The sequence below is a fragment of the Triturus cristatus genome, chromosome 1_2 (assembly GCF_964204655.1).
Source record: "Triturus cristatus chromosome 1_2, aTriCri1.1, whole genome shotgun sequence".
NCBI classification, from domain to species: Eukaryota; Metazoa; Chordata; class Amphibia; order Caudata; family Salamandridae; genus Triturus; species Triturus cristatus.
The window spans coordinates 917,757,517-917,785,108 of NC_140580.1; the positions used below are offsets into that span (position 1 = coordinate 917,757,517).

The following is a 27,592-nucleotide window of genomic DNA, read 5'->3' on the forward strand; positions in this document are numbered from 1 at the left end:
TGAGAGACACGGTTGACCAATCAGGACGCTGCACTTTCTACAAGACGCTGACCTCACAGAAAGCAACATTCTAACGTGAAGCTGGAAGTGGAGATGGTTCTGAGACTAGTGGGTTTAAAGGCAGCCGGTTGGGTCTTTATCCTTCGCAGGCCTGGGAAACGGGGTGAAAGGTGGTAGCAGAAGCGGGCCAGGGCGAGATTGGTCTTTTTAAGTGGAGGGACGCATGGCCCGCCCCGGGGCATGACGTAAACAGTCAGCCTGCGTCCATAGTGGATTTGGGCCTAGATGTCTCATGCTGTCCTGGCTGAGTTTAGAGTGCAGGCCCAATGCTCCTCTCGCAATTTTCAACAAGGTCGATGATTTAACCACCGCAGGGGCACTCTCTGGGCTGGTCAATAGACTAGGCTCCCCAGGCGCACTCAGTCCAAGGGTCAGTTCTTTAAAGGTCCGCGGGAGTGAGGCAAGAGAGGGCCCCTGGAGGCGGGAGAGGGGGACTCTCATCAGATCAATAGGCCGCAAGCCTCTGGGCCTACCGTTAAACGGGTCACTCGAGGCCTGGTGCTGACAGAGGGCGAGAGGCGGGGGAGAGGGCCGGCCGAGGGGAGCAAGAGAGGGGCTTCGTCCTCATTGGCCGGCTCGGCGGGTTGCGAAAGCCTTATTGCACAGATAGTTTGTTTCCCCTTGTTATTTGGAGAAGGGTTGGCAGAGCATCATGGCGTCAACAAGACACCTGCAACTTCAGGCCCTGTTACTGCTGCTGCACCTAGTACAGCTGGTACCGCCAGGCGACGGGCATACCGTGGAATGGACCTACCAAGGTAAAGGGACGGATGGGGGAGGTGTGGGGGTGAGAACTAAAAGTTGAAGGAAAAGGGAACATGGGAGAAGGGGTGCAAACTACAGGGAAAAGATCGAGAAAGCAAAGGGAAAAAAGAGAGCTGATAAAAAGAGGGGTTTAATGGCACAATGCAGTGCAGAGTAAACATTAAAGAAAGTGAGGGCATTGCCAAGAATACGATACACGATTCGGCTATCTTTAAATTCGGCATAACAACAACTTCTGGAGTGCAAGGCTCTTAAAGGATTCTCGTAGTACTCACATCTCGGCTGGAGGGTCATGACCGGTAGAAACGTCTAGTACACCCTAGACTAGTAACAAGCAACCTAGCTTCCGTCTGGGTATCGGGGACTCCCCGAGATAGTCAAGAACCGTAACCCCGGGGGTGCTGTGGTATGTCTTGCAGCGAGCGGCCGAAGTGAGCGGGATCGGACGGGTAATTCCGAGAGCTGAAATGCTTCAGCTGAAGTGCAGGGCAGGGGGGGTCTCCTGTCCTGTAACACCGAGGGAGGGGGCTGGTAGCTTACCAAGTCTTGCCTGGGTGCTGCTGCCTGGAATGCATGCAAACGCGCGCAGCTGGTCATCTGCAGATGTAAAGGCCGCTTGGAAGATGGTATTGCCATTAATTGATGGAATCACTTGACCCTCCCTGATGATGCAGGGTTATTCTTGTTAACAGGTATGGTAAGGGAGCTACCGGCTAAGCTGTGAAGTGTGTGCTTTTAAAATACAGACAGTAACACAATGTTACATCCTGATGACACACACTTACTCTTTTTGTGGGGTATTGTAAAAGAGCTACCAGCAAAGCTGTAAAGTGTTTGCTTTTAAAAGACATTTATAAACAAATTGCACTAGTACAATCTGCAAAAATCTATAATTTGGAAACACATTTTATCTTAAACCTTTTTGCCCATTTTGTAGCAAACTATCTTATACTGTGTGTAATGCAAGTTTAAAACAATGACTTACATGCTCACAATGCTTTCTGTCACACACTGGTACCTCGTAGCACTAAACATACACAAGTCACTATTCTCCACTGCATCAATCAGGATTCAATTCTGTGGGTCTCTGGTGCAGTGCATTAACCAGTAGAGGTTTCATAACGTATGATAGCCCACTGATTAACATAATTTGTATTTTATTTTCATTTAAACTGTGCTTTATTTTTATGTTGTTATCTGAAGGGGAAAGACTGAAAAAAATAGCAGAATATTCTGGTGTTTTTAGCCACGCCTTTGACCACGCCCCACACTCACTGACCCGCCCCGCACCCACCATAGCGTTCCCCTGCTTTTTTTAATGCACTTCGACCACTGGTTATTGCGCTTTGGTGATATGTGCCCTCCTGCATGTTGTGCTGTGCTATGACGTGCTCTCTTGTGAGGTGCTGTGGTATAGCAGTGTGTCCTGTGGTGTTCCATATTCTGCTGTGCGGTGCTGCAGTATGTTATGGTGTCCTGTGGAGTTTGTGTTCTGTTTTCATGTGTGTGCTGTCGAATGTTGAAGTGTGCTGTGCTCTGAGGTGCCTTGGTACGTGTGAACAGTGGTTTCTGTGCTCTGCTGTGTTGTGTTGTGTTGGGCTGGTAAAGCTATGTGTGATATCTGGTGCTATGGTTGGGGTTCTGTAGTTAAGTGTTGAGCTCCATTGACAGACTCCTGCATTGTCGGTACTGGTAGTGAAGTGGATAATCATGTCTGGATCGAGGTGCATTGGTTGAGATATTTTTTGTCGCATTACTAGAAAAGGCGGGATTGCTGCATATCACGATTGAGGTGCATTGGATCTGTAGTTCGGGCTCCAGAATACACTGTAGTTGTAAGGCACAGATGGATATCTAATAATGATTTACCAGTGCATCGATTGACCCCGATGTTTTGAAGTAACCCTTTCCTAACCAAACACACCTTACAACTCCCCTCACCTCACTACGGACTTTGTTTCTGCTGCCTGGGTCTAATCCCCTTTTCCTCGTTCTTTGTCTGATCCCGCCTTCTTTGTTCTGAGCCCTCAATTCAGCCACTTCCCTAATTCTTGAACCACAACTTTCCTCCCTCCCTCTTCATTCTGTTTCACAAATATTTTTAGCTCCTTTTTTAACACCCCCCATTTTGTGCCCGAACCCTCCCCATGTCATTCTATGCGTGGAGTCCCCACTCCTGTGCTAGCAATCTAGTCTCTCCCATTGCCCTGTTCTGCAACCCACCCATAATATCACATGAGGGAGAGAAGGAAGGGCGTTATGGGGCTCACGCCTGCCCTTATTAGCTCAAACAAACACAAAAATTGTCGTGATACCCTCAGTAAACTACTATCCACAGGTAGGCAGGTCATTGACAGGGGGCCAACTGGTTCTCTGTGTGCTGCTAGTTGTTCTTTACCTAAATTCAAGGCAATTCCAAGAATTGGACGAGGATGGCTCACTCACGTAAGGTGACATGCTTCATCATTTGCCACCTCAACCCACCCTGGTGAGATTTTACTACCAGGGCAGACTCAACCTCAGAATGGGGCTTTTCTGAGGGAGTTCTTAGACATTTCTATTCTTTAAGGACAGTGATTTAGGTCCAGTTCATAAATTTAAAAAACCTTAGGATAAACCACTAAAGTATCCTTTAATTTGGTGGTATCCCTGGTTAGTTAAAACGATTACCAAAGGGTAAATACAGGAGGCATACTAAGGTATAATGGCTTGTATGCGTCACTGTACAGTATTTATGCCAACATGTTTCTGCCTCTATTCAGCTGTGGGTCTACAGCATTCATCAGGTCTGTGTCTATGCCCCCTACACTACAAATAGTAAGTGCTGGGTAAGCTTAGATGTAGAGAGGACCTACCTCTTAACTGGTGTCATAGTAAGTGATGACCCAAGATAAACACAAAAGCAGCAAAAAATGTTGTTCATGTAAAAGATCAACAAAGAGTCAAAGTTGACTTAACTTAGCACAGTATATGACCAAAAAGTCAGCCGCTTTAATGAATAACAATATAAAATATGTAGCAATATATGACAAAAAATCACAGACCCATGATTGGGTGAGTAGACTATATATAAGCTGAGGTGAAATATACAATCAGCCGAGTGTGTTTCATGTGATAATACATTGATCAAATTAAGAAATCAGACACACTTAAATACCTAGAACTATTTAGCTAAGTGCTACATGGTCTGTTCGGGGTTGGGTCTCATCCGTAGTCACACTCTTGAGTCACCAATAAATATATAAACCAGAGATTAGAGAGCTACCATCTCTATGGAAAGTACTTGAAAATGGTTACCGGTCATATTGCCCTGATGTGGTTAGTACAAGAATGGTCGGCAAAGTATTCAGGCTCCACCTGTTGTGCTAGTTATATAGGAAAGAACAAGCAGTTAGATAAAATTAGAGACACATAAATCAACACCCATGTCCTCTATTGTAATAGGAGCGATTTCCACAGATAATAATGTACCCTGTCTACTGCTTCTTGAAGGTCTGCGTGCTATGACCCTCCTCATTTCACATAGTGCAAGACTTACTTTGTCAAGATAGAGAACCCACTTGTCTCCTAACATGCCCCTTCGAACAGCCGTCTGGTGCCGTGGCCTTCTGCCTGGTAGCCCCTACTTTTAAAATTCCATGTCACGATTAGTGTGTAAGTCAATCCTTTGCACCTGTTTCCTTAAGGACCTGCTCCCAGTACATGGTTAATTCCGGGCATTCCCATAATATGTGGAGTAGCGTGCCTGTCGAACCTCATTGGCGCTAGCAGTCCGGCGAAGTAGTCGGCCTGTTTTTTTGTAGCCTGCTGGGGGTGAGATACCAGTACGTAGTAATTTTCGCGGCTATCTCGACACTTGGAGTATTACGGGCTGTATGTCGGACGCAGTAGCGGATATCATCCCATTCTTTCAAAGATAGTTCCCTGACAATCTCCTCCTCCCACTGCCGTTGACCCGAGGATATCACAGCTGGGTGTTCAGGAGTCAAGAATTTGTATAGATGGGTGATAAGGCGTGTGTCCGATGTGCTGGAAAGGAGCTAACGTTCATACGGTGTGAGGTGACGTTGATCCCCTGGTCGGATCGAGGGGTGTAACACCCAATGACGTATTTGGGTGTAGTGCCAGTGCTCACCTTCGGGGAGATCATGATCATGCTGGAAAGTGTCAAACGGGATAGGGCCTGTGGTGTCAGACAGATGCCCCACCGATGTACAACCTGCCTGGGTCCAAAAATGGAACACAGGGTCTGAAAGAGCTGGGATGAAATCAGGATCGCCTACAATAGGTGTCAATGGGGAGGGAAATGAGGTGAGGTGCCTTCAAGTTAATACCTTGTTCCAAGCCATCATTGCAGGTGTGGTAATGGAGTAAAGTTATAAGTTAGGGGGGGTGGGGGCGAGCGCTTTTAGGGAAGAAGGGAATCTCCCTTAGGGGCTGACCTGCAAGCGCTTTTTCCATGAAGAGCCAGTGTTTCCCAGACTTGGCATGTGACCATTCGACAAAGATTTTGATCTGTGTAGCTTGGTAGTAGCGGAGAACATCCAGGGCCCCCAAGCCGCCCTCCGATGGTACTCTGTATGTGAGGTCTCTATGAAGACGGGATGTTTATCCGCCCATATAAAGTGATTTATCTCGTCCTGAAATGATCGGATGGAGCCCGGCGGTGGGTCCAGTGGTAGTACTTGCAAGAGGTATAAAATCCTAGGTAAGATTGCCAACTTGACAGCGGCCGTCCTCCCAAGCCAGGAGAGAGAGTGTTGTCACCAGTGACGCAAATCAGAGCGTATTTGCTGGGTCAATACACGATAATTTAGAGTCATAGTTTCGGACGTCGTAGGAGCTAGCTGGAGTCTCAGATATTTAATGGATGACGTAGCCCACTGAGAGAGAAGTTTTGCTGGAGAGTAGTCAATGACCTTTGTGACATAGTTAAATTTGTGCTTGTGATTTGTGGATATTTATTTTAAACCCTGTGTCTTGGCCAAAGGTGGCGAGTTCGTCGAGGAAAGCCGGAAGGGATGAAACTGGATCTTCGAGCGTCGCTAGGACATCCTCTGCATACAGAATAATCGTGTGGGAGTCAACACCAAACTTGATGCCTTACATTATGGGGTGGGATCGAATTCTGTGGGCCATTGGCTCCATATATAGGGCAAAGAGCAGCAGCGATAGCGGGCTGCCCTGTCTAGTGGCCATGAGGTAAGGCCAGTCAACCCTGCCAAGCGCTTTTTCCGTGTCGACCGATAGCATCATACGTTCTGGGCCGTATCCCTGGGCCTTATCGATGAGGTGGAGGAACCTGCGGGTGTTATCCCCACATTGGCGTTGTGGAACAAACTCAGCTTGGTCTGGGTCGATAAGACCTGGAAGTAGGGGATTAAGGCGAGCCGCTAGAATACCAGAGAATATTTTAAAATCTATATTTAGAAGGGAGATTGGCCTGTATGAAGAGCAATGGGTCCTGTCCTTGCCTGGTTTGAGTATCACAGCAGTAGAGGCCATTTTCATAGAAGGGGGAGGGTGGTCGAAGGACCCGAGGGAATTGAAGAGGCGGGTAAGAAGGGGAACCAGGGTCAGGCATAACGTTTTATAAAAAATGGCTGGAAAGCCATCTGCCCCAGGGGACTGAGATGGCTTTAGTCGGGCAATACATGCAATGACTTCCTCAGTTATGATGAGGCTGTCAAGGTCTTCCCTTTGCTGCGCGGTGAGGGAACAGGTTTGTGATGCCTGGAGGTATGACGAGATGTCCACCGACCAGAGTCTCTGTGCCGTGTAAAGTGTTTGATAATAGTTACGAAATGCTTCAGCTATGTGGGAATCTTCGGTCTGCACCTGATTTCCAGAGTCTAGGACCTCCTGGACCCGCTATTCTTGCCGCTGGATCCTCAGCCTGTTGGCGAGGAGGCAGCCCGCTCGGTCACCCCGACATAAAATTGGTGTTTTAAGCGGACAGCTGCGTATTCTGCCCTATCTGTATCGATTCCGGCTAGTTGGATTATAGCTGCTTCCAACTGCCTCCACACCCGGGGGCTTCGGTGCGTTTATGTATGCGCTCAAGTTCCTCAACTTGTTTAAAAATGATATCCCTTTTGTCCCTGCGTTCCTTGTTTTCAGCCGCGGAGATGGCTCACTCACCCCTGACTACGGCCTTCAATGCAGCCCACAGAATAGAGACATCTATGTCTTGGGTGTCGTTAGTGTCTAAATATTCTTTGATAGATCTGGTGATTTGGTCTTCGCTCCCGGGACGGTGCAGGAGGCTGTCTCGCATGCGCCAGGTTTTGGGGATTGGGCAATGCCTGGGAATATCTAATTGGATCACAACCACCGCCTGGTCCGACCAAGGATCGAGGTTCGATAATGACCTCATGTATCTGGGGTATCAGGTCACGACTACCCAAAAAATAGTCTAGCCTAGCATATGTTTTCCTAGCGTATGAGTAGTATATGTAGTCTCAGGACCGCGGGTGTGTGGTCCTCCAAAGGTGAGTAAGCCCCCTGTTGCTAAGTCAAGACTGACCCTCTTTAAAGAGGGCGCCCGTCTGCCCCTGTCTTTGTGCAGATCAGTCCATGACTGTAAAAGACATGGTTTAAGTCTCCTTCCATTAACACTAGGCGGTCAGAGGAACCCAAAATCTCTGACACAGCTTGTTTCAAAAAGCCTCTTGCCCTTCTTTGGGTGAGTGTATAGAGGCTAGTGTAATGGTGTCTGAGCCTACTTGTAAGGGACACGTCAAGAGCTTGCCTCGTATTTCGTCCGTTTTAGCTTTCACCCAGCCTTTGAAGTGTCGGAAGATTAGAATAGCTATCCCGCTGGTTTATTCGTAAGGGAGAAAAAGAGTTGGCGTGGGAAGCGTTTGGAACTGAACCTGTTTTCATCCTGGGGAAGGAGATGGGTCTCGTGTAAGAGGCATATGTGTACCCCAGAGTGTTCTAGATAAGACAGAATAGAGCTACTCTTCAGGGGGTGATTAAGGCCTTTGGCATTTAAAGTGAGAATGTTTAGTCGGTCTGACATTAGGCACTTTTGGGGATTGCTACGCCCAGGGTTTTTATGTGTAGGCGGAAGGCTATGAGTGAATTGTTAACCAGGCCGACTGTGCCAGAGAGTTCATATGCCATGGGCTCACAGCAGCAGTTACTAGGTCGGTCCACCCAAGAAAATGTAAAAGAACCCAAAAACCCAAAAGACAAAAACAACAAAAACTGAGAACGGGTGCAAAAATAGTAAGGGTCCATTTCTGGTGTGTCCATGGAGTTACTAATGGGTCATGGGTGTGCCCCAGCCTCCAGCCGCTCCAGTGCCAAGTCGAAGTGGAGCTGAGAAGAGGAGGAAAAGTTTCAAACAGATAAACGGGCTCGGGAGGTCAGGAGAGGGCCCCATTCGTTATGTGATACTGGTCTCACAGAAGCTCTGGCCAAGGTGTCGATGACCGCCTGTTTCATTCTGGCTATTGTATCTGGGTCCGGTCGGGAGCCCGCGGGGAAAGTGCCAGGGCCCCCCCAAATTCGATTGGTCAGCCCATCCGTTCCTTCCCCGTCGTCTTGGGTGATTGCGGAGAAGTCGTCCCTCAGATCCAGTATGGGACGTGCCTCCTCCAGGGACCTGGTTTGGTGCAATTTCCCTGTGTGTTTACAAATTATACGTAAGGGGTGCCCAGCACGAATAACACACTCCAGCGACGCGAAGGTGCGAATTGATGGGGCGGAAGTCTTTCCATTTCTGGAGGGTGGACGCTGCCAAGTCCTGGTAGAGCACCAGGTGGGAGCCTTGGTATTGTAGCGGGTATTTAATTCTGGCTTCTTGGAGGATACGCTCCTTTAAGGGGTTATCGTGGATGCAAGTGAGAAAATCCTGTGGAGGTGCTTTAGGCGAGCGCTTGGGACCCACTCTATGTGTTCTGTCCAGTCGGATCTTGAGCTCGGGGCCCGCTTTCAGAATGGTTCGAAAGAGGTCCTGCACATAAGTGACAATATCCGATCCCTCAGAACCAGAGGGAACGCCACGGATCCGAATGTTATTCCGGCGGGACCTATTCTCCAAATCTTCTGTGTGTGTGCTTGCAGATCCAGGTTCTGATCTCTGAGGCGTAAGATCTCTTGTTGGAGTTGTTCCAGCTCCTCATCCCTGCTCGTTTCATGGTCTTCAAGCATGGTGACCCTCTCGCTCAGCCCATCCAGGTCTCGCCTTGTCTTTTTCAACTTCTGCGTTATTTCTTTTTTGAAGGAATGAAGATCCTCTCATAGGGAGGAAAGCAGTGACTCCAGTTAGGGGCGGATGATCGACTCATCCATATGTCCGTGGAAGGGGGGCCCCTCCGGTGTTTGTGCAGGTGCGTCTCCCCTGGATCCTACGGCTGGTTTTAACAACATGTCTTTGAGGTTGCGGTCTTTTTCCGCTCATTCTGCAAAGGGAAGGCCGTGGGCCAGCCGCAGGTTCAGATCGAAGGGTTACTTCGTGGCTCAGCGAACCCCCAGGACAGAACAGCCTCTAAAAGCAATTCTCTCAGTGCACCTCGGCCGGGTGCTTACGGTTGCTGGGACGCACAAGTAAAGAAGTGCCAGCCAGTGCTATCCTCGTGCCAGATCATGGATGTACAGTCCTGTACCCAGGCTGTGGTTTCAGGGGACCCTTGCAACCTCTAGCGGGGTTATTAAGAAATGCCAGGCACGTCGTGACTAGGTCGCAGTTATCTGCAGTCAAGCGAGCTACAGTGCGCACATCGGAGGTGGCCTGAGGGAACATAGACGCTCTTGTCTGTGTGCGATGTCGACAAAACTCAATGGGATCTGAGGAGTCAAGCCCCCGGTAGTGTATGGCTTCTGGAGTACCTCTGAGGGTGTCTTGCTAACCAGTCACAGGCTCGAACCCCCAAGTGCAGGGTCTTCGGATCCTTTGTGGGACCTCACTGCCGGTGCTCAACAGGGCCCACCGTAGGTCTGCCCACTACCCTGCTGCAGCAGCGATGCGCTTCAACCTCAGCTCAGGCGGCAACATGACTGTCCCCACACGCAGCCTGCTGCTACCTCTGCACTGTTTTGACAGGGGCCCCAGGTGATCACCCAGCAGAGTCCCTAAGGGAGAGCGAGGCGGAGAGGGCCCCTTACCCCTGCCCTCAGACACCCACGCACTGGGCTCAGAGTTCAGGCCACGCCACACTCCTGAGGCTCAGGCAGAAGGGCCGCCCTGGTGGGGGAACCCAGCAGAATCAGTCTCTTCCACCCAGAGGGGCAGTACCTGGATCCTCAGGGAGAATGACCACCTCTCAGGATCTCTGCCGCTGGGGCTCGCCAAGATCAGCCTCCGGGCAGCGCCTCGATTGAGGCACGGCAGCCTCTGTGTCGCCTAATCTCCTTGCCGTCTGCTCAGCCCTGGGTATGCTCACCCCTGGCCGGGAGCTCCGCTCGGAATTTGTGGCTCCATGTAACGCTGCACCATGGGGCCAGGGCCTGCGCCGGGGAGCGGAGAGATACAAAAAAACGCCATCCGCCATCTTGGCCACACCCCCTTAAAGGATATTCTAGTGGTTTATCCTAAGGTTTTTTTAATTTATGAACTGGACCTAAATCTTTGTCCTTAAAGAATATACATTTCTAAGAACTCCCTCAGAAAAGCCCCATTCTGAGGTTGAGTCCGCCCTGGTAGTAATATCTCACCAAGGTGGGATGAGGTGGCAAATGATGAAGCATGTCACATTATGTGAGTGAGCCATCCTCGTCCAATTCTTGGAATTGCCTTGAATTTAGGTAAAGAAAAACTAGCAGCACCCAGAATCCGTTGGGTCTCTGTAAATGACCTGCCTACCTGTGGACTAAGCAGATAGCTACAACCCACCCACCCAATCACCCCTTACATTCTGTTCCCTAATCGCTACCCTCCTCATATGCCACTCCTCTTTCTGTGCCATCTGTACGTTTCACTCTTAAATTCTTTACACCCTCCATCACCATTCTATGCCCCAGAAACTACTCTCTTGGATGATCTCAGGCCCCCACCTCACATTGCGTACAGACGCCTACCCACCCTGTGCCCCTAATCGCAACTCTCTCCCTTCTCATTGTGTGTCAGTTGTAAACCCTCTCCCCTCTGTACAGATCAATCAATCAATCAAGAAATTTGTAGAGCGCGCTACTCACCCATGATGGTCTCAAGGCACTGGGGGGGAGGGGTGCTGCTACTGCTCGAATAGCCAGGTCTTGAATAGCCTCCTGAAGGTTAGTAGGTCCTGGGTCTGTCGTAGGATGATGGGGAGGGTGTTTCAGGCCTTTGTGGTGAGGTGGGAGAATGATCTGCAGTTGGTGGTTGCTCATCGGATGCGGGGGGAGGTGGCGAGGGCGAGGTCGACGGAGCAGAGCTGGCGGTTCGGGGTGTAGAAGGTGAGTCGTCTGAGGTATGCTGGTCCAGTGTTGTGGAGTGCCTTGTGAGCGTGGGTGAAGAGCTTGAAGGTGATCCTCTTGCTGACGGGAAGCCAGTGCAGGTCTCTCTGATGGGGTGTGATGTGGCTATGGCGAGGGGTGTCGAGGATCAGGCGTGCAGAGGCGTTCTGTATGCATTGTAGTCGTTTCAGGAGTTTGGCCGAGGCTTCTACGTAGAGGGCGTTTCCGTAGTCCAGACTGCTGCTGACGAGGGCCTGGGTGACCGTTCTTCTTGTTTCGGTGGGGATCCACCTGTAGATCTTGCGGTGCATGCGGAGGGTGTTGAAGCAGGATGATGAGACGGCGTTGACTTGCTTGGAGAGTGTTGAGTCGAGGATAAACCCCAGGTTGCGTGCGTGGTCGGTAGGTGTTGGTGCTGCTCCCAGTGCGGTCGGCCACCAGGAGTCGTCCCAGGCTGAGGGGGTGGGGCCGAGGATGAGGACCTCCGTTTTGTCCGAGATCAGCTTTAGACGGCTGTTCTTCATCCATTCGGCGACGGCTTTCATTCCTTCGTGGAGGTTGGTTTTGGCGGTGAGGGGGTCCTTGGTGAGGGAGAAGATCAGCTGGGTGTCGTCGGCGTAAGAGATGATGTTGAGGTCGTGCAGTCGGGCATCGTGGGCGAGCGGTGCAATGTAGATGTTGAACAATGTTGGGCTGAGGAATGATCCTTGGGGTATGCCGCAGATGATGTCGGATGCTTTGGAACGGAAAGTGGGAAGGCGGACGCTCTGGGTTCTGCCGGAGAGGAAGGAGGTGGTCCATTCCAGAGCCTTGTCTCGGATCCCTGCGTTGTGAAGGCGTGTGTGTAGGGTGTGGTGGCAGACAGCCTTGAAGGCGGCTGATAGGTCCAGGAGGATGAGGGCCACAGTTTTGCTGTTGGCCAGCAGGGCCCTGATGTCATCGGTGGCGGCGATGAGGGCAGTTTCGGTACTGTGCTTGCTGCGGAAAGGTCCAGGATGTTGTTCTCCTCGAGGTAGCGGGTCAGCTGTCTGTTGACGGTTTTCTCGATGACCTTCACCGGTAACGGGAGCAGTGAGATGGGCCGGAAGTTCTTGACGTCCCTCTGATCCGCCTTGGGTTTCTTGAGTAAGGCATTGATCTCGGCATGCTTCTAGCTCTCCGGGAAGGTCGCGGTCTCGAAGGAAATGTTGATGGCCTTGCGGAGATGGGGTGCGATGGTGGTGCTAGCTTTGTTGAAGATGTGGTGCGGGCATGGGTCTGATGGAGAGCCGGAGTGGATGGTGTTCATGATTTTGATGGTGTCGTCGTCGTTTATGTTGGTCCCGGTGAGCAGGGGGTTGATATGGGTGGTGGCCGTGGGGTCTGAAGTGCCGGTGGCTGTCGAGGCGGTCAGGTTGTTGAAGCTGTCGTGGATGTCTGCGATCTTGCGATGGAAGGTGGCAAGGGAATCGCACAGGTCTTGCGATGGTGGCATGTCGTTGTTGTTGGAGCTAGGGTTGGAGAGTTCCTTCACAATGTTGAAGAGCTCTTTGCTGTTGTGTGCATTGCTGTCGAGATGGTCCTTGAAGTATGCCCTTTTGGCGGATCTGATGAGGCGATGGTGCCTGCGGATGGCGTTCTTATGGGCTGCGTAGCTGTCCGGTGTCTGTTCGCGGTGCCATTTTTTCCTTTAGTTTTCGGCAGGTTTGCTTGGAGGCCTGGAGATCCATGGTGAACCAGCTGACTTTCTTGTTAGTGCGTCTGTTGGAGGGTTTCTTGATCGGGGCGAGAGTGTTGGCGCCGTCGTCGATCCAGCGCCTGAGGTTGCGGGCGGCGGTGTCCGCGTCGGTGAGTTTAGCGGGTGGGCTTTAGACGAGGGTGGTGTTTAGCTGGTCTTCGGTGATTTTGCTCCAGCTGCAGCAGGGGATCTGTTGAGTGCGGTGGTGCTTTGTGGGTTTCCGGAAGGTGAAGTGGATGCAGCGATGGTCGGTCCAGTGGAGGTCGGTGGTGTGGCTGAAGGTGATGTGGGAACTTGCGGAGAAGATGGGGTCAAGCGTGTGGCCGGTGGAGTGGGCGGGAGTTGTGACGAGCTGTCTGAGACCGAGGTTGTCGAGGTTGTCAATCAGGGTGGTGGAGTTGGTGTCATTGTTGTTCTCGAGGTGGAAGTTCAGGTCTCCGAGGAGGATGTAGTCTATGGAGGCAAGGGCGTGCGTGCTGACGAAGTTGGTGATAGAGTTGCTGAACTGAGGCTGGAGTCCGGGGGGGTCTGTAGATGAGAGTTCCTCTGAGGGGGTGTTGGGATCAGTGTGGATCTGGATTTGCAGGTGTTCGGCGGTGCTAAGGGTGTCGTCGTCGGTGCTGGTGGTGACCCTGAGTCCTAAAGTTAGGAGTCCTAACTTTACTACTCCTAAACTGAGAAAAATCCTGACTTTAAGACTTTTGGTATTCACAGAAGGCATTTAGGAGTCCTAAAGTTAGGACTCCTAACTTCTGTGAATACCGAAATGAGGAAGTGCCTTCTGTGAATACCAAAATGAGTAAGTACCTTCTGTGAATACCAAAATGGTAGTAAGTTTAGGATTTTGTCTTAAGTTAGTTCTGTGAATCGGGCCCATAGAGTGCAGTGGAATAGAGTGCAGCACCATAGAGTGCATTGGCATAGAGTACAGTGATGCAGAGAGCAGTGGCATATAGTACAGTGGTGCAGAGTAGACTAGAGTGGCGTAGAGTGCAGTGATGTACAGCGCAATGTTGTAAAGTGGCGTAGCGAGCAGTGGCGTAGCAGGTAGTGGTGTAGAGTGCAGCAGTGCAGAGTAGAGTGGCAGAGAGAGTGCAGTCTTGCAGAGTAGAGTGTCATAGAGTGCAGTGGCGTAGAGTAGAGTGGTGCAGAGTAGAGTGGTGTTGAACATAGTGCCGTGGAATAGAGTGCTGTGGCACAGAGTAGAGTGGTGCAGAGTAGAGTGGCATAAAGGTTGGTAGCAGAGAGGAGTGCAGTGTTGCAGCGTAGAGTGTTGCAGGGTGCAGTGGAGTAGAGTGGCACAGAGTGCATTGGTGTAGAGTGCAGTGGCGCAAAATGGTGCAGAGTAAAGTGACGTACAGTGAAATGTTGTAGAGTAGAGTGGCATAGAATGCAGTGGCATAGAGTAGAGTGTTGCAGAGTAGGGTGTAGTGGCATACAGTGCAGTGGTGCAGAGGAGATTGGTGTAGAGTTCAGTGGCATAGGGTGTATTGGTTTTGAGTAAAGCCGTGTAGAGTGCATTAGCTTTGAGTGCAGTGGCTTAGATTGCAGTGGCGTAGAATAGAGTGGCATAGTATAGATTGTACTGGGATGGAGTGGCGTAGAGTGGAATAGTGCTGAGTGGAATGGACTGGCCTAGAGTGTAGTGTTGTAGAGTAGATTGTACAGTGACTTAGAATGCAGTGGCATAAAGTGCAGTGGCATAGAGTGCTGTGGTGCAGAGTAGATTAGAGTGGCTTAGGGTGTACTGGCTTAGAATGTAGTGCCATAGAATGGAGCAATGCAGAGTACAGTGGAGTAGAGTATAGTGGCATTTAGTACATTGGCGTAAAGCGCATAAGAGTGGTGCAGAGTGATGCAGGGTAGAGTGCAGTGGCATTGAGTGCTGTTGTGCAGAGAAGAGTAGCATAGAGTTCAGTGGTGGAGCGTGCAGTGTTGCAGAGTGAGGTGGCATAGTTTGGGCTGGTGCAGGGTAGGGTGCAGTGGTGTAGAGTGTAGTGCTGCAGAATTTAGTGATGCAGAGTGTAGTGGCGTAGAGTGCATTGGTGTATAGTGGCGTAGAGTAGAGTGGTGAAGACTAGAGTGCGGTGGTGTACACAGCAGTGGCATAGAGTGCAGTGTTGCAGAGTAGATGGTCATAGAGTGCAGTGGCATATAGTATAGTGCTGTAGAGTGCATTGGAACAGAGTTCAGTGGTGCAGAGTAAAGTGTCGCAGAGAGCAGAGGTGTAGAGTTCAGTGGTGCAGAGTAGAATAGAATGGCGTAAAGTGTCGTGAAGTAGAGTACAATGGCGTATAGTGCAGTGGTGTAAAGTGTTGCAGAGTAGAGTATAGTGGCGTAGAGAGCAGTGGTGCAGAGTAGATTGGGTTAGAGTACAGTGGTGTAGAGTTCATTTCTTTTGAGTAAACTGGTGTAAAGTACATTGGCGTAGAGTGCAGGGGTTCAGAGTGGAATGAAGTGGAGTGGCGCAGAGTGCAGTGGTGCTGAGTGCAGTGGCACTGTAGAATAAATTGTTTCAGGGTAGAGTGGAGTGGTGCAAAGTAGAGTGGCGTAGTGTTAAAAGTAGATTAGGGTGGCATAGAGTGGATTGGCATAGAGTGTTTCAGGGTAGAGTATAGATTGGAGTTGCGTAGAGTGCAGTTGTGAAGAGTGCAGTAGAGCAGTGTGGGGTAGAGTGTATTGGCACAGAGTAGAGTGGTGTAAAGTAGAGAGGCTTAGAGTGAAGTGGCATAGAGTGGAGTGGTGCAGAATAGATTACAGTGGCACAGTGTGGAGTGGCATAGTCAACGCATCTTCGAGTGAAATGACCATTACATTTGCACAGATATACAGTTTTACTGATAAAAGTATACAGCACTCAAATGATAATGTATATGTGTTAAAATGAGGGTATCTTGTTTGGCAATGGTTTGCACCTTTGTCCAAGTAGGGACCCTTGCTTCTAGTCAGGGTAAGGGAGTTCCACCCTTAGACAACACCTGCTCACCCCCTTGGTAGCTTGGCACGAGCAGACAGGCTTATCCCAGAGGTAGTGTGTAAAGCATTTGTGCACACACACAGTAATACAGTGAAAGCACTACAAATGGACACCACACCAGTTTTGAAAAAATAAGTAATCTTTATCTAAACCATAAGACCAAAACAACAAAACAAATCCATCAAACAGTTATCAAGATATGACTTTTAAAAGGTTAGAAACAGTTCTGTCCATAGCAAACTATAGATGCAACACTTTCAGCACAAAGTACCTTGGATGTGTCAAGATCATAAACAAAAACAGCCACAGGGAAGGTGATGCATCAGTTCCTTATGCACAGGAAGGGTAATGCATCGGTTCCTTGCTCCAGGGGACGTAATGTGTAGGTTCCTTACTGCCATGCAGGGGAGGTGATGTGTCAGTTCCTTACTGTGCGGGAGGTGATGCCTCAGTTTCTTACTGTGCGGGAGGTGATGTGTCGGTTTCTTACAGCGGCCCCAGTGTTGTTGTAGACTTGGCGCCCCAGTGCGATGCGCGGGGATTCTTGGCTGTGTCGGTTCTCGATGTGACGTTGGCAACGGCGCTGCACTCATCTCTCCAGCCACTGTCCCCCGATGCGTTGGTTCTTGCAGTTGCACAACAGTAACCGCTTCGGAGTCAGTGCGGTAATCTTGGACTTCATTGTACAAGACTCTGTGTACAGGAATTTCTCCAGCTGCGGGCAGGCGCTGCACCGGTTTCATAGGCGGCACGGTGGCGATGCGTTGGAATTCATCCTGCATGGCAGTGTTGCATCGGAAATTAGTGCAGATGCGTCACGCTTCCTTAGTTGCTTCTCTTTTCTCATCTCCCAAAAACAGGAACAACCTCCAGAGGCCCAACACAGGAACAGGCACCTCTTGGCAGGTCAGAACTCCCAGCAAGGATGTTCAGGGGAGCTGGTGGTGAAGTCTTTGTGTCCCTGAGACTTCAGAACAGGAGGCAAGCTCTACTTCAAGCCATTGGAGATCTTCTTCAAACAGGATACACAGCCAAGTCTTTGTCCACTCCTTGGCAGAAACAGCCACTGCAGGCCAACCCCAGACAGCACACAGCAAAGGGGCAGTACTTCTCCTTTAGCTTTCCTAGCTCTTCTCCTTGGTATAGGTTCCTCTTGAGTCCAGAAGTATTCTAAAGTTCTGGGCCCCAATATTTATACTCAATTCTGCTTTGTTCTCTTGTGGCAGAGAGGCTCTGTGCTCAGTCAAACCCAGTTCTGTCTGCCCTGGTCCAGCTTCCCGGCAGGAGGTGGAAAAAGCATTTTGTAAGGCAGACCAGGCCCATTCATGTGCAAGTAAATCTCCTCCCACTACTCTAAATGGGGCCCAGGTCTATTCAGCCCAGCCCTGACTCATCGAGGAAAGGAAAGACACACTTCAACCCCCCTCCAGTGGCTGCCCAGTGGCTGTATACAGTTAATGCACATCCCCAGCCCCTATCACTCCAAAGCCAGACAGTGAATCCACAAAGTCACACCAGATGGCTAAGCAAGGAAAGATCCACTTTCTAAACAGTGGTGTTTTCAAACACACAATATAAAAATCATCTCTACTAAAGGATCCATTTTTATATTCTGAGTTCAGGCATCTGTTAATCTTGTCCCAATGAAAAGTTATACTTATAAGATGTTATAAATAAACTCCCATTCTATCCTATGGGACAGATAGCCTTTCAGTAGTGAAAAACGAAATACATTGTATTTCACTATCAGGACATGTCACACACATCAGTACATGTCCTATCTTTCACATACACTACACCTTGCCCATAGGGGTACCTTGGGCCTACCCTAGGGGTGACTCACATGTAATAAAAGCGAAGGTTAGGGCCTGGAAATTGGGTTTACTTGCCAGGTCAACATGGCAGTAGAGACTGCGTGCAGACACTGCATTCGCAGATCTGAGACCCCTTGGAAAGGCTGCTTGCATGAGTGGCACAATCAGTGCTGCAGGCCCACTAGCAGAATTTGACTTACAGGCCCTGGGCACACACAGACAGTGCACTGTACTAGGGACTTATAGGTAAGTCAAACAAGCCAATCATGGAAACATCAAACCATATTCACAATTTACAGAGAGTGTACTTGCACTTTGGCACTGATCAGCAGTGGCAAAGTGCCCAAAGCATCTAGACCAGCAATAAACGAAATCCAGCACACAGCCAAAATAAGGGGGCAGAGGCAAAAAGGAAGGGGAAAAAAACACCAAGGATGCTAGGTCTAACAGTATATAAATGTCATCACCTAGTGTATTGATTTGTTTGGATCGTATTAAAATATGTGTTTCCATCACATATCAGAATTACCAAAAAATGTGTTTCATTGTGCTTTTCTAATTCTGATATAACCTGAAATAGCTGCACAGTTAATTTACAAACATTAAAATGTTCCTCAAGCACACCCCCAGTAGCTAGCATGATTGTCTCATAAATCCTCTCACTTTGAACTCAGAGAAAGAAAAGTAAACACCAAGCATCCTGGAAGACAGAGACTGATATTTGACCTCTGTCATTGAATGCACAGCAAATGCAACAGTATAAGATCAAGATTCAAAGGCCTGTTTATAGAAATCCAGTACTTGTGGAAGAATACAGTAAATAGGGTTTGCACAAAGGAAGGGATGGACTCAAGCTGGACAGCCTAAAACAGAAAGAGCCAGCAAATAGAAAGCAAGCAAATGTTGGTTACAAACCACCAAGCCAATGGTAAGCAATGGGTGGAATGCATTCCCAGGAAAGCTTGAATGTCCATAAGATGTTAGCAAACCAGACAGCTGTGATGTCTGGTAGGCTGCGACCTAGAAAGGAGTATTTAAAGTTGAATACGGCATTCACAAATGATACACACAGTACCATGAGTTCGGGCTGTACTGTTTCAATAGGTGGATTCCTGAATCCCACTGCACCTCACGATAACTGTTGTGGTGATTCACTCCACCCCTTGATAACTGCTGTGGTTAGTCCACATTCACTATAGGAGACATTCAGGTTAAGCCCAACTAGTAGTCCGAGTCTCAGGAGTCGCACTCCAAAATCATTTAAATTCAAAAGTGTTCCAGCACGGATGCGCTATGTAGCACGCAAGTTCCCTTGGGACCTGCTTGTCTATCAATCAGTTGTACTCACACCAGCAGGACTTGCATGACCGGAGACTCTGAGAATTCCCCTATTTAATGTGTAGACTGCAGTGGCTGTCTCTAGGGAGTATTACATATGTGGCCCTGCAGAGGCAGTGGCCAGGTGTCCTTGATTTTTTCAGATGCAGTCCTGGGATGTCCTTGATGCTTCTCCAATTGCGGAAAGTTTCCGTGGAGTCTCCCCACATGGCAGCAATCTTCACGGTGGCCTGACCTGACATTTCATGGTCACCGACTTCACGCCGCACATGGGTAAAGGCCTATTTGGCAAAGCAGCAATCTTCAAGGTGGCTTTATCTGGCATATTGGATCATTAAATTCACTCTGCACCTGAGCTATGGCCCGATCAGTGCAGAACCATCTCCTCAGACCTGCCTTCAGAGATCCAAACTCTAGGATCCCCCACGTATCTTGCTCACTCCAGCACTTTCCTCTTCCTCATATGGCACTCTGGTCTTGGCAAGCAGGCAGGCACTGGTGCTCTAGGGGCACCTGGTCTTGGATACCTAGCAGATGGGAAGGCTTATCCTCCAGTCCTGGTCCCAGGAGAGATGTCTTGCAGAGCTTCTTCTCACTGCATGGCCTGATGGGCTGCTTGTCAGATGACAATTATGAGGGCTGTGAGCTCCCCTTTTTATAGTCCATTTCCTGACACGTGATTTCGGGCCTGAGTCCTTTAAGGTTATGTCGAGGGTCTTCTTCCTTTTGGAGTGCCCTCTCCTTTGCACTGCCCATCCTCCAGAAAGCATTCTGTCACAGCAGGAGGCCCCACCGCGCAGGCCATAAGAGTGCCTACAGGTTCACATCTGCATGTCAGCCACAGTGATAAGAGTATCAAAAGGTTGCTGCAGTCCTACTCTTTATGATTCTCCTTCCTGAAGTGTTCAGGCCCCTTCCAGTGAACTCTAGGAATCAAAGAGCGCACATTGAAGTATACTGAAGAGCCTGGCTCTCCCTTCCTCCAGTCAGTGTGTCCCACCTAGCTCACAGGAATGCAGCAATCCACAAATCTGTTTGGGGGGGATTCCTCTACATCCTCATGCTCCTCCAGTCAACCCTGGGTCTTCCAAAATGGAACCCAGAGTCTTCCAAGTATTGTACCATTTACAGGCACACATACACCCAGCACATGCATATAACATACATTCACTGCACAGCTTTTAATTCTAACCTGATATAGGATAATGGTGAGTTAAGCACACAGCAGTGGAACTTTACATGTGTGAGCCAGTAGGTCTCACTCCAGTGATACAGGTAAAAAGGCCTTTTCACCTCTACTGATCACTACACGTTATGCTGCCACCACTGTGCTGCTTAACTCCTGGCTAAGGCTGTAGCCTTTCACCACTATGAGGGTAGCGCTTTGGGTGCCCCTCCCGGTCCAACAAGACAGCAGTCCATCACACAGGCCTATATCATAGCTCAAACGCATGATCTATGTTCCCTCATGACAACAAAAATCAACACCATGGATCCAGACATCATTGCAGTTGGGGGCACTCAAGGGAAGGGTACCCGTCAATCGCCAACCAAGGGGCTTTTCTGTCCCAACAAATATATATTTGCAACACTTGGCACAAAATGCACCATCAGTTTCATGCTTGCAGATTTTGCCAAAAAGATATTGTTTTTAGGTCATGTGGATCAAATGTTAATAAAGTGCTACACGCTTGGTGCAGAGCTATGCCTCAAACTTAGAAGTAAACTGGTCCACTGATTGGGGAATGGATTTTGTCTCCAGAAGTAACAAACATAAATTATAAAAACACAACTCACAGCGTGGAGAATCCTTCCTTCTTTCTCATAAAATTGTTTTGTTTCACTATTCAAAAATATTAATGATTACATCAAAGACACTGTTCTTAAAGTAGCAATGATAATCCTCGGACTTGCAAAGAATCACAAACATGTTGCATCTACTCTTAAGGTCTAGTGCATTGATTATTAAATCCCCACTCTGAATGACTACATAATAAATATAAAATGCAGTATACTGTTTTCTTCATCATCGAAGAGGTATTACCAGGGGCCGGCTGGTGTAAACAAAAGGTAAACCAAAACTGAAAACAGTTTTGGAACAAACTGAAAGGTGTTTAATAAACTAGTTTCATCTTTTATAAGAACTAGGTACAGCTAGGCTTATTTTAAGCTGTCTACAATTCTTTACACAGTTTGTTTCAAGCTGGGAAGTAGAAACGATTCTGTTAATAATAAGGTGTTCCCTTGACTCCTTGCAAGATAAAATCCTTCATTTTTGGTCAATATCATTTTGAATAAGTTCTGTTATAAGTAACATAGGTATTTGTTGGTATTGGCATAGTATCAATATGTGGGAAGTGTTAAAATACCTAAAAAGTATTCCAAATCAACATGGGAGACAATTTGCCTTTGTTTGCATAATGTATTAGGCTTTATTTTCCTATACTTGTACACTGTGCCACATAATTTGGTCTTTCTTTACACATAGGTTTCCTTTTCTTGACACCTAACTTTATCAACCCAGCTGAATATTTTGGTGTGACATTGCCACAAAATTCCAGTGACTGCTTATAACCATATGTATCCAGTCTATAAAGTTCGCCTAGACCTCAGTGTATAATGCATTCTTGGACTCATTCAGGTTTACAGATCCAGTTTGCAGTTGGTCACAAGATTGAGTGATTCATTTTTTCCAAAAAGTGCTGTGCCCAAAGTTTGCCATGGGAGCCTGATATTGGTGCTCCCAAATGCCAGCGATGCCAAACACCAAAGCTCCTAGTCTTGATTTCTGCTCATTCCCCCTTCTTCCACCACCCTACACTTCCAGTCTCCTTATTCTATTCATGCAGGTTCTTTTTCAACTTGCTTTCTCCCTTTGTCACTGTTTTCCTATCTTTCTCTTTTTATTTCTCCCTTTTCTGTCTTTCTTTTTCTCTTGCTCTGGGTCAAAGTCTGATGATAAATAATAAATCCTGGTCAGCAAAAATGACCATATATACCACCAGCATGAATACTGGGCCTACAAGGCTACCTAAGGTAATCTTGAACCATGGAAGACCCTTCATGTGCTGGCTCCACCCCAAAGCTGCTTTGTGGCCCCCTGCTGAGGGGCATAGCATGTTAAAACAACTCTTCTGCACCACCGCTGGAGGCACAGAGAAGCAATAATACCAAGTAAACTTCTGAGTTGAGTATAGCGCGTTATGAATGAACTACATAGAATACAAAACATGTATAAAGTAAGGGTGAGTGTAATTTGTTTTTGTAAAAATTTGAAAAGAAAACAAGAACAGAAAACTTGTATATTTGAGCATAAAATACGTCCTCAAATCCATTTTGGTCGCGGGGGAACATTTCACATAAAAATACAGCGCTAAAAGCACAGCGGCCATGAACAACTGCCGCTCATGTACTGGTTGTTTGCGTTATTCTCGTGCTCCTGCCCTAAAATTTGCCACAAGCTCAGAATTGTTAGGCCTGGGGTGTGATTTTGAGAGTTTTCTTGAGATGCTCAATGTGCTTTTGCCAGGTTGTACTAGTGTAACGGAAATTTCACCCAGGCTTAGTAAGGGCTAGTTAGAGATTGTTGGAGTCTGACTTGGAATCCAACAGGAAATATTCACTTTGCATGTGTCTGGGAAAGCTGAGGAAAAACTGTGCTAGGAACACAAGTGTAATGTCAGTGACAGCGTTGAGGCTTTAATTAGAGAAGGCTGGAACTAGGAAATGTAAAGAGACCTAGTGGTTGTTATAGTCTCACTGTCTTCTGCCCCACCTCCCCGTCAGCCGCCTCGACCCCGTTAGCAGTACATATTTTACTTAGTCTCAAGCTTTACCCTGGTCTTGTCCAGGTGCCAGGATGCTCACCAGCTGTCTTTCTCCCCCACGCAGAAGGTGAAGTACCGGAAGCCAGTTGGGGCACGACCTTCCCAACGTGCGCGGCCAAGCACCAATCTCCCATCGACATCCAGCGGCGCAAAGTGCATCACAACCCGGATCTGCCGCAGCTGGAGCTGAGCGGCTATGACGAGCTGCTGGAGGGCCAATTCCCGATGACCAACAATGGCCACTCAGGTACAGCTGGCGGACCTGCTGGGTTTGGGGTGGGCTACCAACTACCAACTAACACTGCTCCCAACAATGCTGCTCAAGTGCCCACATGCAAGAGGCAAAACCACCAAAGTGTCACAAGTTGTGTCCAGGCATGGCTGAATCTGCCATTCAGCCAGGGCCGGACTGAGAACACAAAGCCGCCCTGGCAAGTTTTGTCAGACCAAACTCAATATCAGGGGCGGCCCGTGCAGCTAAGCATGGCTTCCGGGGCGGAAGGGGGTAAAAGTGGCAAACAATGGTATAGGGAATGTAAAAAATAAAAATAAAACAACTTACGTTGCGCTCACCGCATTGCCGAGTTGGCGATGCGGCAAGCACGAGGTAAGTGGTTTTATTTAATGATTTATTTTACATTCCCTTTCCTGTCATTTGTCACTTTCACGGCCCTGCCCCACAGTTCTTACCTGCTTGGGCTGCTACTGCCACTTTCACCCCCCCACCCGCCCCACTGTGCTTTCCTGCTTGGGCCGCTACTGCTCAGTATGTTGTGTAGCAATGAAGGGGAGCGAGCGAGACTGCCCGCTATAAGGGGGTTTGCCGGTTCTCCCTCCAAGAAAATATGGAGACAAATGGCAAAAATGGTGCATTCTACAGCACATTTTTCATTATTCATTCAATTGTATTAGCTTTTGAAACATAGCAAATAATGACCTTTGAGTGCATCAGGATATGACAGTCTTTGTTGGGGCCCATCAATGTTTTCCTTACTACCACCCTTCAAAAGTGCCCCTCATTTCTCCATAGCCCCTCTCTCACATGTATTTGATTTGCTTTATAGTGCCTCTCATACTAGTGTAGCGTGTCGGAGCACTTAACATCAAACACACATAGAGAAAATGTTACATGAGACAAAGTTGATTACGTAGGCTTTTTTAAGAGTGCTTCATCTGGAAAAGCACAAACTCAGAATTCAAAATATAACACAGAGATTAAGGTTGGCTTTACTAATTAGAGTTTATGTCTACCCATATAAACCCTTTTAATGCAACATTAGGATAGTGAAAAAGTGGGAAAAAAACATAACTTTCTAACCTGTACCATACAGTTTGCATGCAGCTCTTTGATGACAGTTGATAGTTTACTGAGCTGGATTACGATTGCAGCTTGTGAACTGCACAATAACAGAAGTATCTCTGTTACAAAAGCAGTAACCTCCTGAGCTATGCACATAAAATACTGTTCTTTGATATGCGTTGTTTGCAGCAGGCACGTTAACCCTCTGCGCTACCATAGATGAATCAAAACTGCCACTGGACCAAACTCCGAAACCTCTCAAGCAGGAATAATAATCACCAGAGATATCTGATACTTTTATTGTTGCTGAAAACTGCTGCATACACAAGGAACACTGCCCTTTTAAAACCATAAGATATATCAAAACACAGGTAGGCTGTAAACGAAAGGGAATGCTAAGTGGATACTGCTGGCCTGCTGATTTTGTTACTGGGGCGATATTGCAACACTGCTGCAAAACCGTTCCCCTAGTAACAAAACTGCCCCCGCCTTTCCAGCCTCCTTCGGAAATGCCTGATGCCTGATACGGGCAGTCGGGCCACGCATTCAACCCTTTGACATTTCCTCTGTGGGCAACAGCCGCAGAACAGGTTCTGACTTCAGAGTAGGATGCGCTGCCATCCTCCAACTCAGCTCTATTGACCCCATTCTAGTGCGGGCTCCTGCAGTGTGGTGCTGGTTTCACCATTTTTGCTAGGGAAGATTTTAGTTTCCAGTCTTGACTTGTGTCCAGGGCCCTGCAGAGGTGCAGCTAACTCCACCGTGGTGGCCGCTTGCTTTGTCTAGGCACCTCCAATCACACAGCCAACCACATCGTGGTGCACACCCTCTCTTTACGAGCCCCCGATGAGGTGCATGTTGCCACAACCAACCCCACCGATAGAAGAGATGACAATCTACCTGAGGTACTGCTGGCGTGGGGAATGATGGTCCTGGACATAGCGGGACAGGCCCCACATTCCACACAGATATCACCAGATGAGACGACTTCCACTGGGGTAGCGACCCACAGTCAGGGGGGGAGACATGAGGGGACCCAGAATGGTTTTTAAGATACATGGACCTCAAGTTACACAGATCCGGCATAGGGAGGTGGGGGATGTTGGGGGGGGGGATTGTGGGGATGGGGGGAGGGCTTGGGGGTAGGCTTAGTTACAGTTGGGTTGCCATAAAACGAAAAACGAATCAAACCATGTCTGATTGGAAAACTTCCACGGAGGAGAGTATATGTCTAAATTCCTGAGTTTATTATTGGAATGTTCATTGAATCAGCTGTTGTATACGAGATGTGTAATTGTATATGAACATGATCTACAGAACTGGAAGAACAAAACTAATTTAAAAAACTTGAAAAAAACCACAAAAACAACCCCACCGAACTACGCATCTTCTGTCTAAGCCCCTGCCTAGTTACTTTTCACATTTGAGGTGGACAACTTTTTTACCATCACGTTCCAGCACATTCCACATGCGGAGACGCTATGCGCATGGAGCCATCAGAAGATGTATATATGCAGGCTATGAGTGCCTTATACTTTTAGGGGGTTTACTTCTATACTTCTCTCCTCTAAATTGGGCCCTTAGTGTCCTTAAAAGACATATGCATGACTAGATATTGTCTGGATGTCTAATCCCCACAAATCGTATCCACCGTGGTAGCCCAGCCACCACATATTGTGCCAGCCTGACTGGAAAGGTTTCACAGTCTAATTCTGCCTTCTACCTGCCGTGTCCCACCTGCGGTGGCGTAAAAGGCAGTTTGGAAACTTGAACCAGTAGATAGGATTTATAATACTGGTCGACCCATGTATCGACATTGTTGCAATCACTTGCCAAACGTATTTCTCTGTCCTCTTTTTCCAAGTTTGGGAGCACCAAGCACTGGGGAAAAACAGCTAGGGAGTGTGTGTGACAAGATAACAGGAGAGGAACCCAACACGCAAAGTCAGAGATCGCTTGTTAAGGAGACTTATGTTTAGAGAAACAGCAGTGTAGGCTTGAATGGCTGCACCAGTATATTAGTTCCCATGAATATTTAAATCGTAATGCTCCACTTTTCGTAACCCCACTGCTACAGAAGTCACACTATGCGAGAAGAAACTTCTCTTACAATGATGCAGTTAAGGAGAGTTTGACTAATTTTACTATTTTGTAACAATTTTTCTAAATTGACACAATAAAATCATTTTACACACTATTTGGGAATATGATTGTGAGGATGACTGACCATTAACTCAATTGGGTAACACTGTGCATCATTAAATATAGTAGTAGGATAATGTATTTGCTTAATGCAAACTGTCACAATTATAAAACCTGCAACTATTGTAAAGATAGTCATATTACATTTTACTAATTGAATTTGAAATCTGTGTACCAGACACGTTTGTTTAAAAGTAACTGTATGGCAGAAATCAAAATCTTCTTTGCTTGGTCGACACTTTTAACTTATTTCGTCAGAGTTCAAGTCTGTACATAGGAAAGTGCATTAAGTCTGTGACTTATAGCCGCATAAGCCAAAAGCAAGCAAACTTCACAATCCAAATCCGGTCACCAAAACATAAACTTTCTGATATATAATTATCAACATGTAAAATTAATAATACTTAATTTAATATCGCATTAAATGCATGGGTCGTGCCCCTGCTGGTGAAGGACAGCTTCCCTGCTATTTCTGGGCTTATTCACTGTAGATTTTTACATATCTCTTTTTTTATATTTCAAAACGTAACAGTGTTTTTGAGGTTGTAGCAAATTATTGTTGAGTGCTGTCCTAGAGTTTGACAGGACACCCTGTGTGCCTCCTTTCCATACACATTGCACTGAAAACACTGTCAACAGCACAACAGCACATTTTGTCAATATGCTGGACACAGAGGGCACCCTCAGGACCTCTTGCAGCATTCCATGCAACCTATCTTTGTCTCACAGCCACCTGGGAAAGAAGCCTTTCTTAGCAGCCTAATATGGCTGTGGGTTTTACAAGCCGGTCCCATCTCCTTCAGCCACAGAAGTGGAGCATTTGATGCAGAAGATAAGTGCGGGACACAGGGTAGGTGTGCACATGCTATGGCCCCTTTTGAGGTGCAACCAACCCCACCGAGGCCTACTGTCCTGGCCCCTGCTGAGATGCTCATATGTCACAACCAACCCCAACAAGGTAAGCACTGGTCCTTCATTTAGTAGCACGTGCTCACAGAGTGACTGTGGTTCTAAGCAAATGTGACTGGTCGCCACAGGGGAGCACACCTGGCCCACCCGACGTCCACAAAAGCATCGCCTGCCATGGCTAACACAGCTATAGGGCTTGTCTCTCCCACAGCCGCCAGCTGTTCCAGCTCTCATCTCAAACCGGTAAACCCTACTTTAATCTGAGCCGCAGTTGTAACCTCAACCCCTAAATACAGCCTG

The 27,592-nt window shown here is 48.0% G+C and overlaps 1 protein-coding gene across 1 annotated transcript in view; it reads left to right on the forward strand.

The window, feature by feature from the left end:
• Positions 1–662: 662 nt before the first annotated feature.
• CA6 (carbonic anhydrase 6) overlaps positions 663–27,592 on the forward strand; it is a 93,151-nt gene continuing 66,221 nt past the window's right edge. The window contains exons 1-2 of the mRNA XM_085609732.1: positions 663–818; positions 22,946–23,128. Of these exons, the coding sequence (XP_085465858.1) occupies positions 713–818; positions 22,946–23,128 (289 nt within the window). The 5' untranslated portion in view covers positions 663–712. The remainder of the gene's footprint in view (positions 819–22,945; positions 23,129–27,592) is intronic.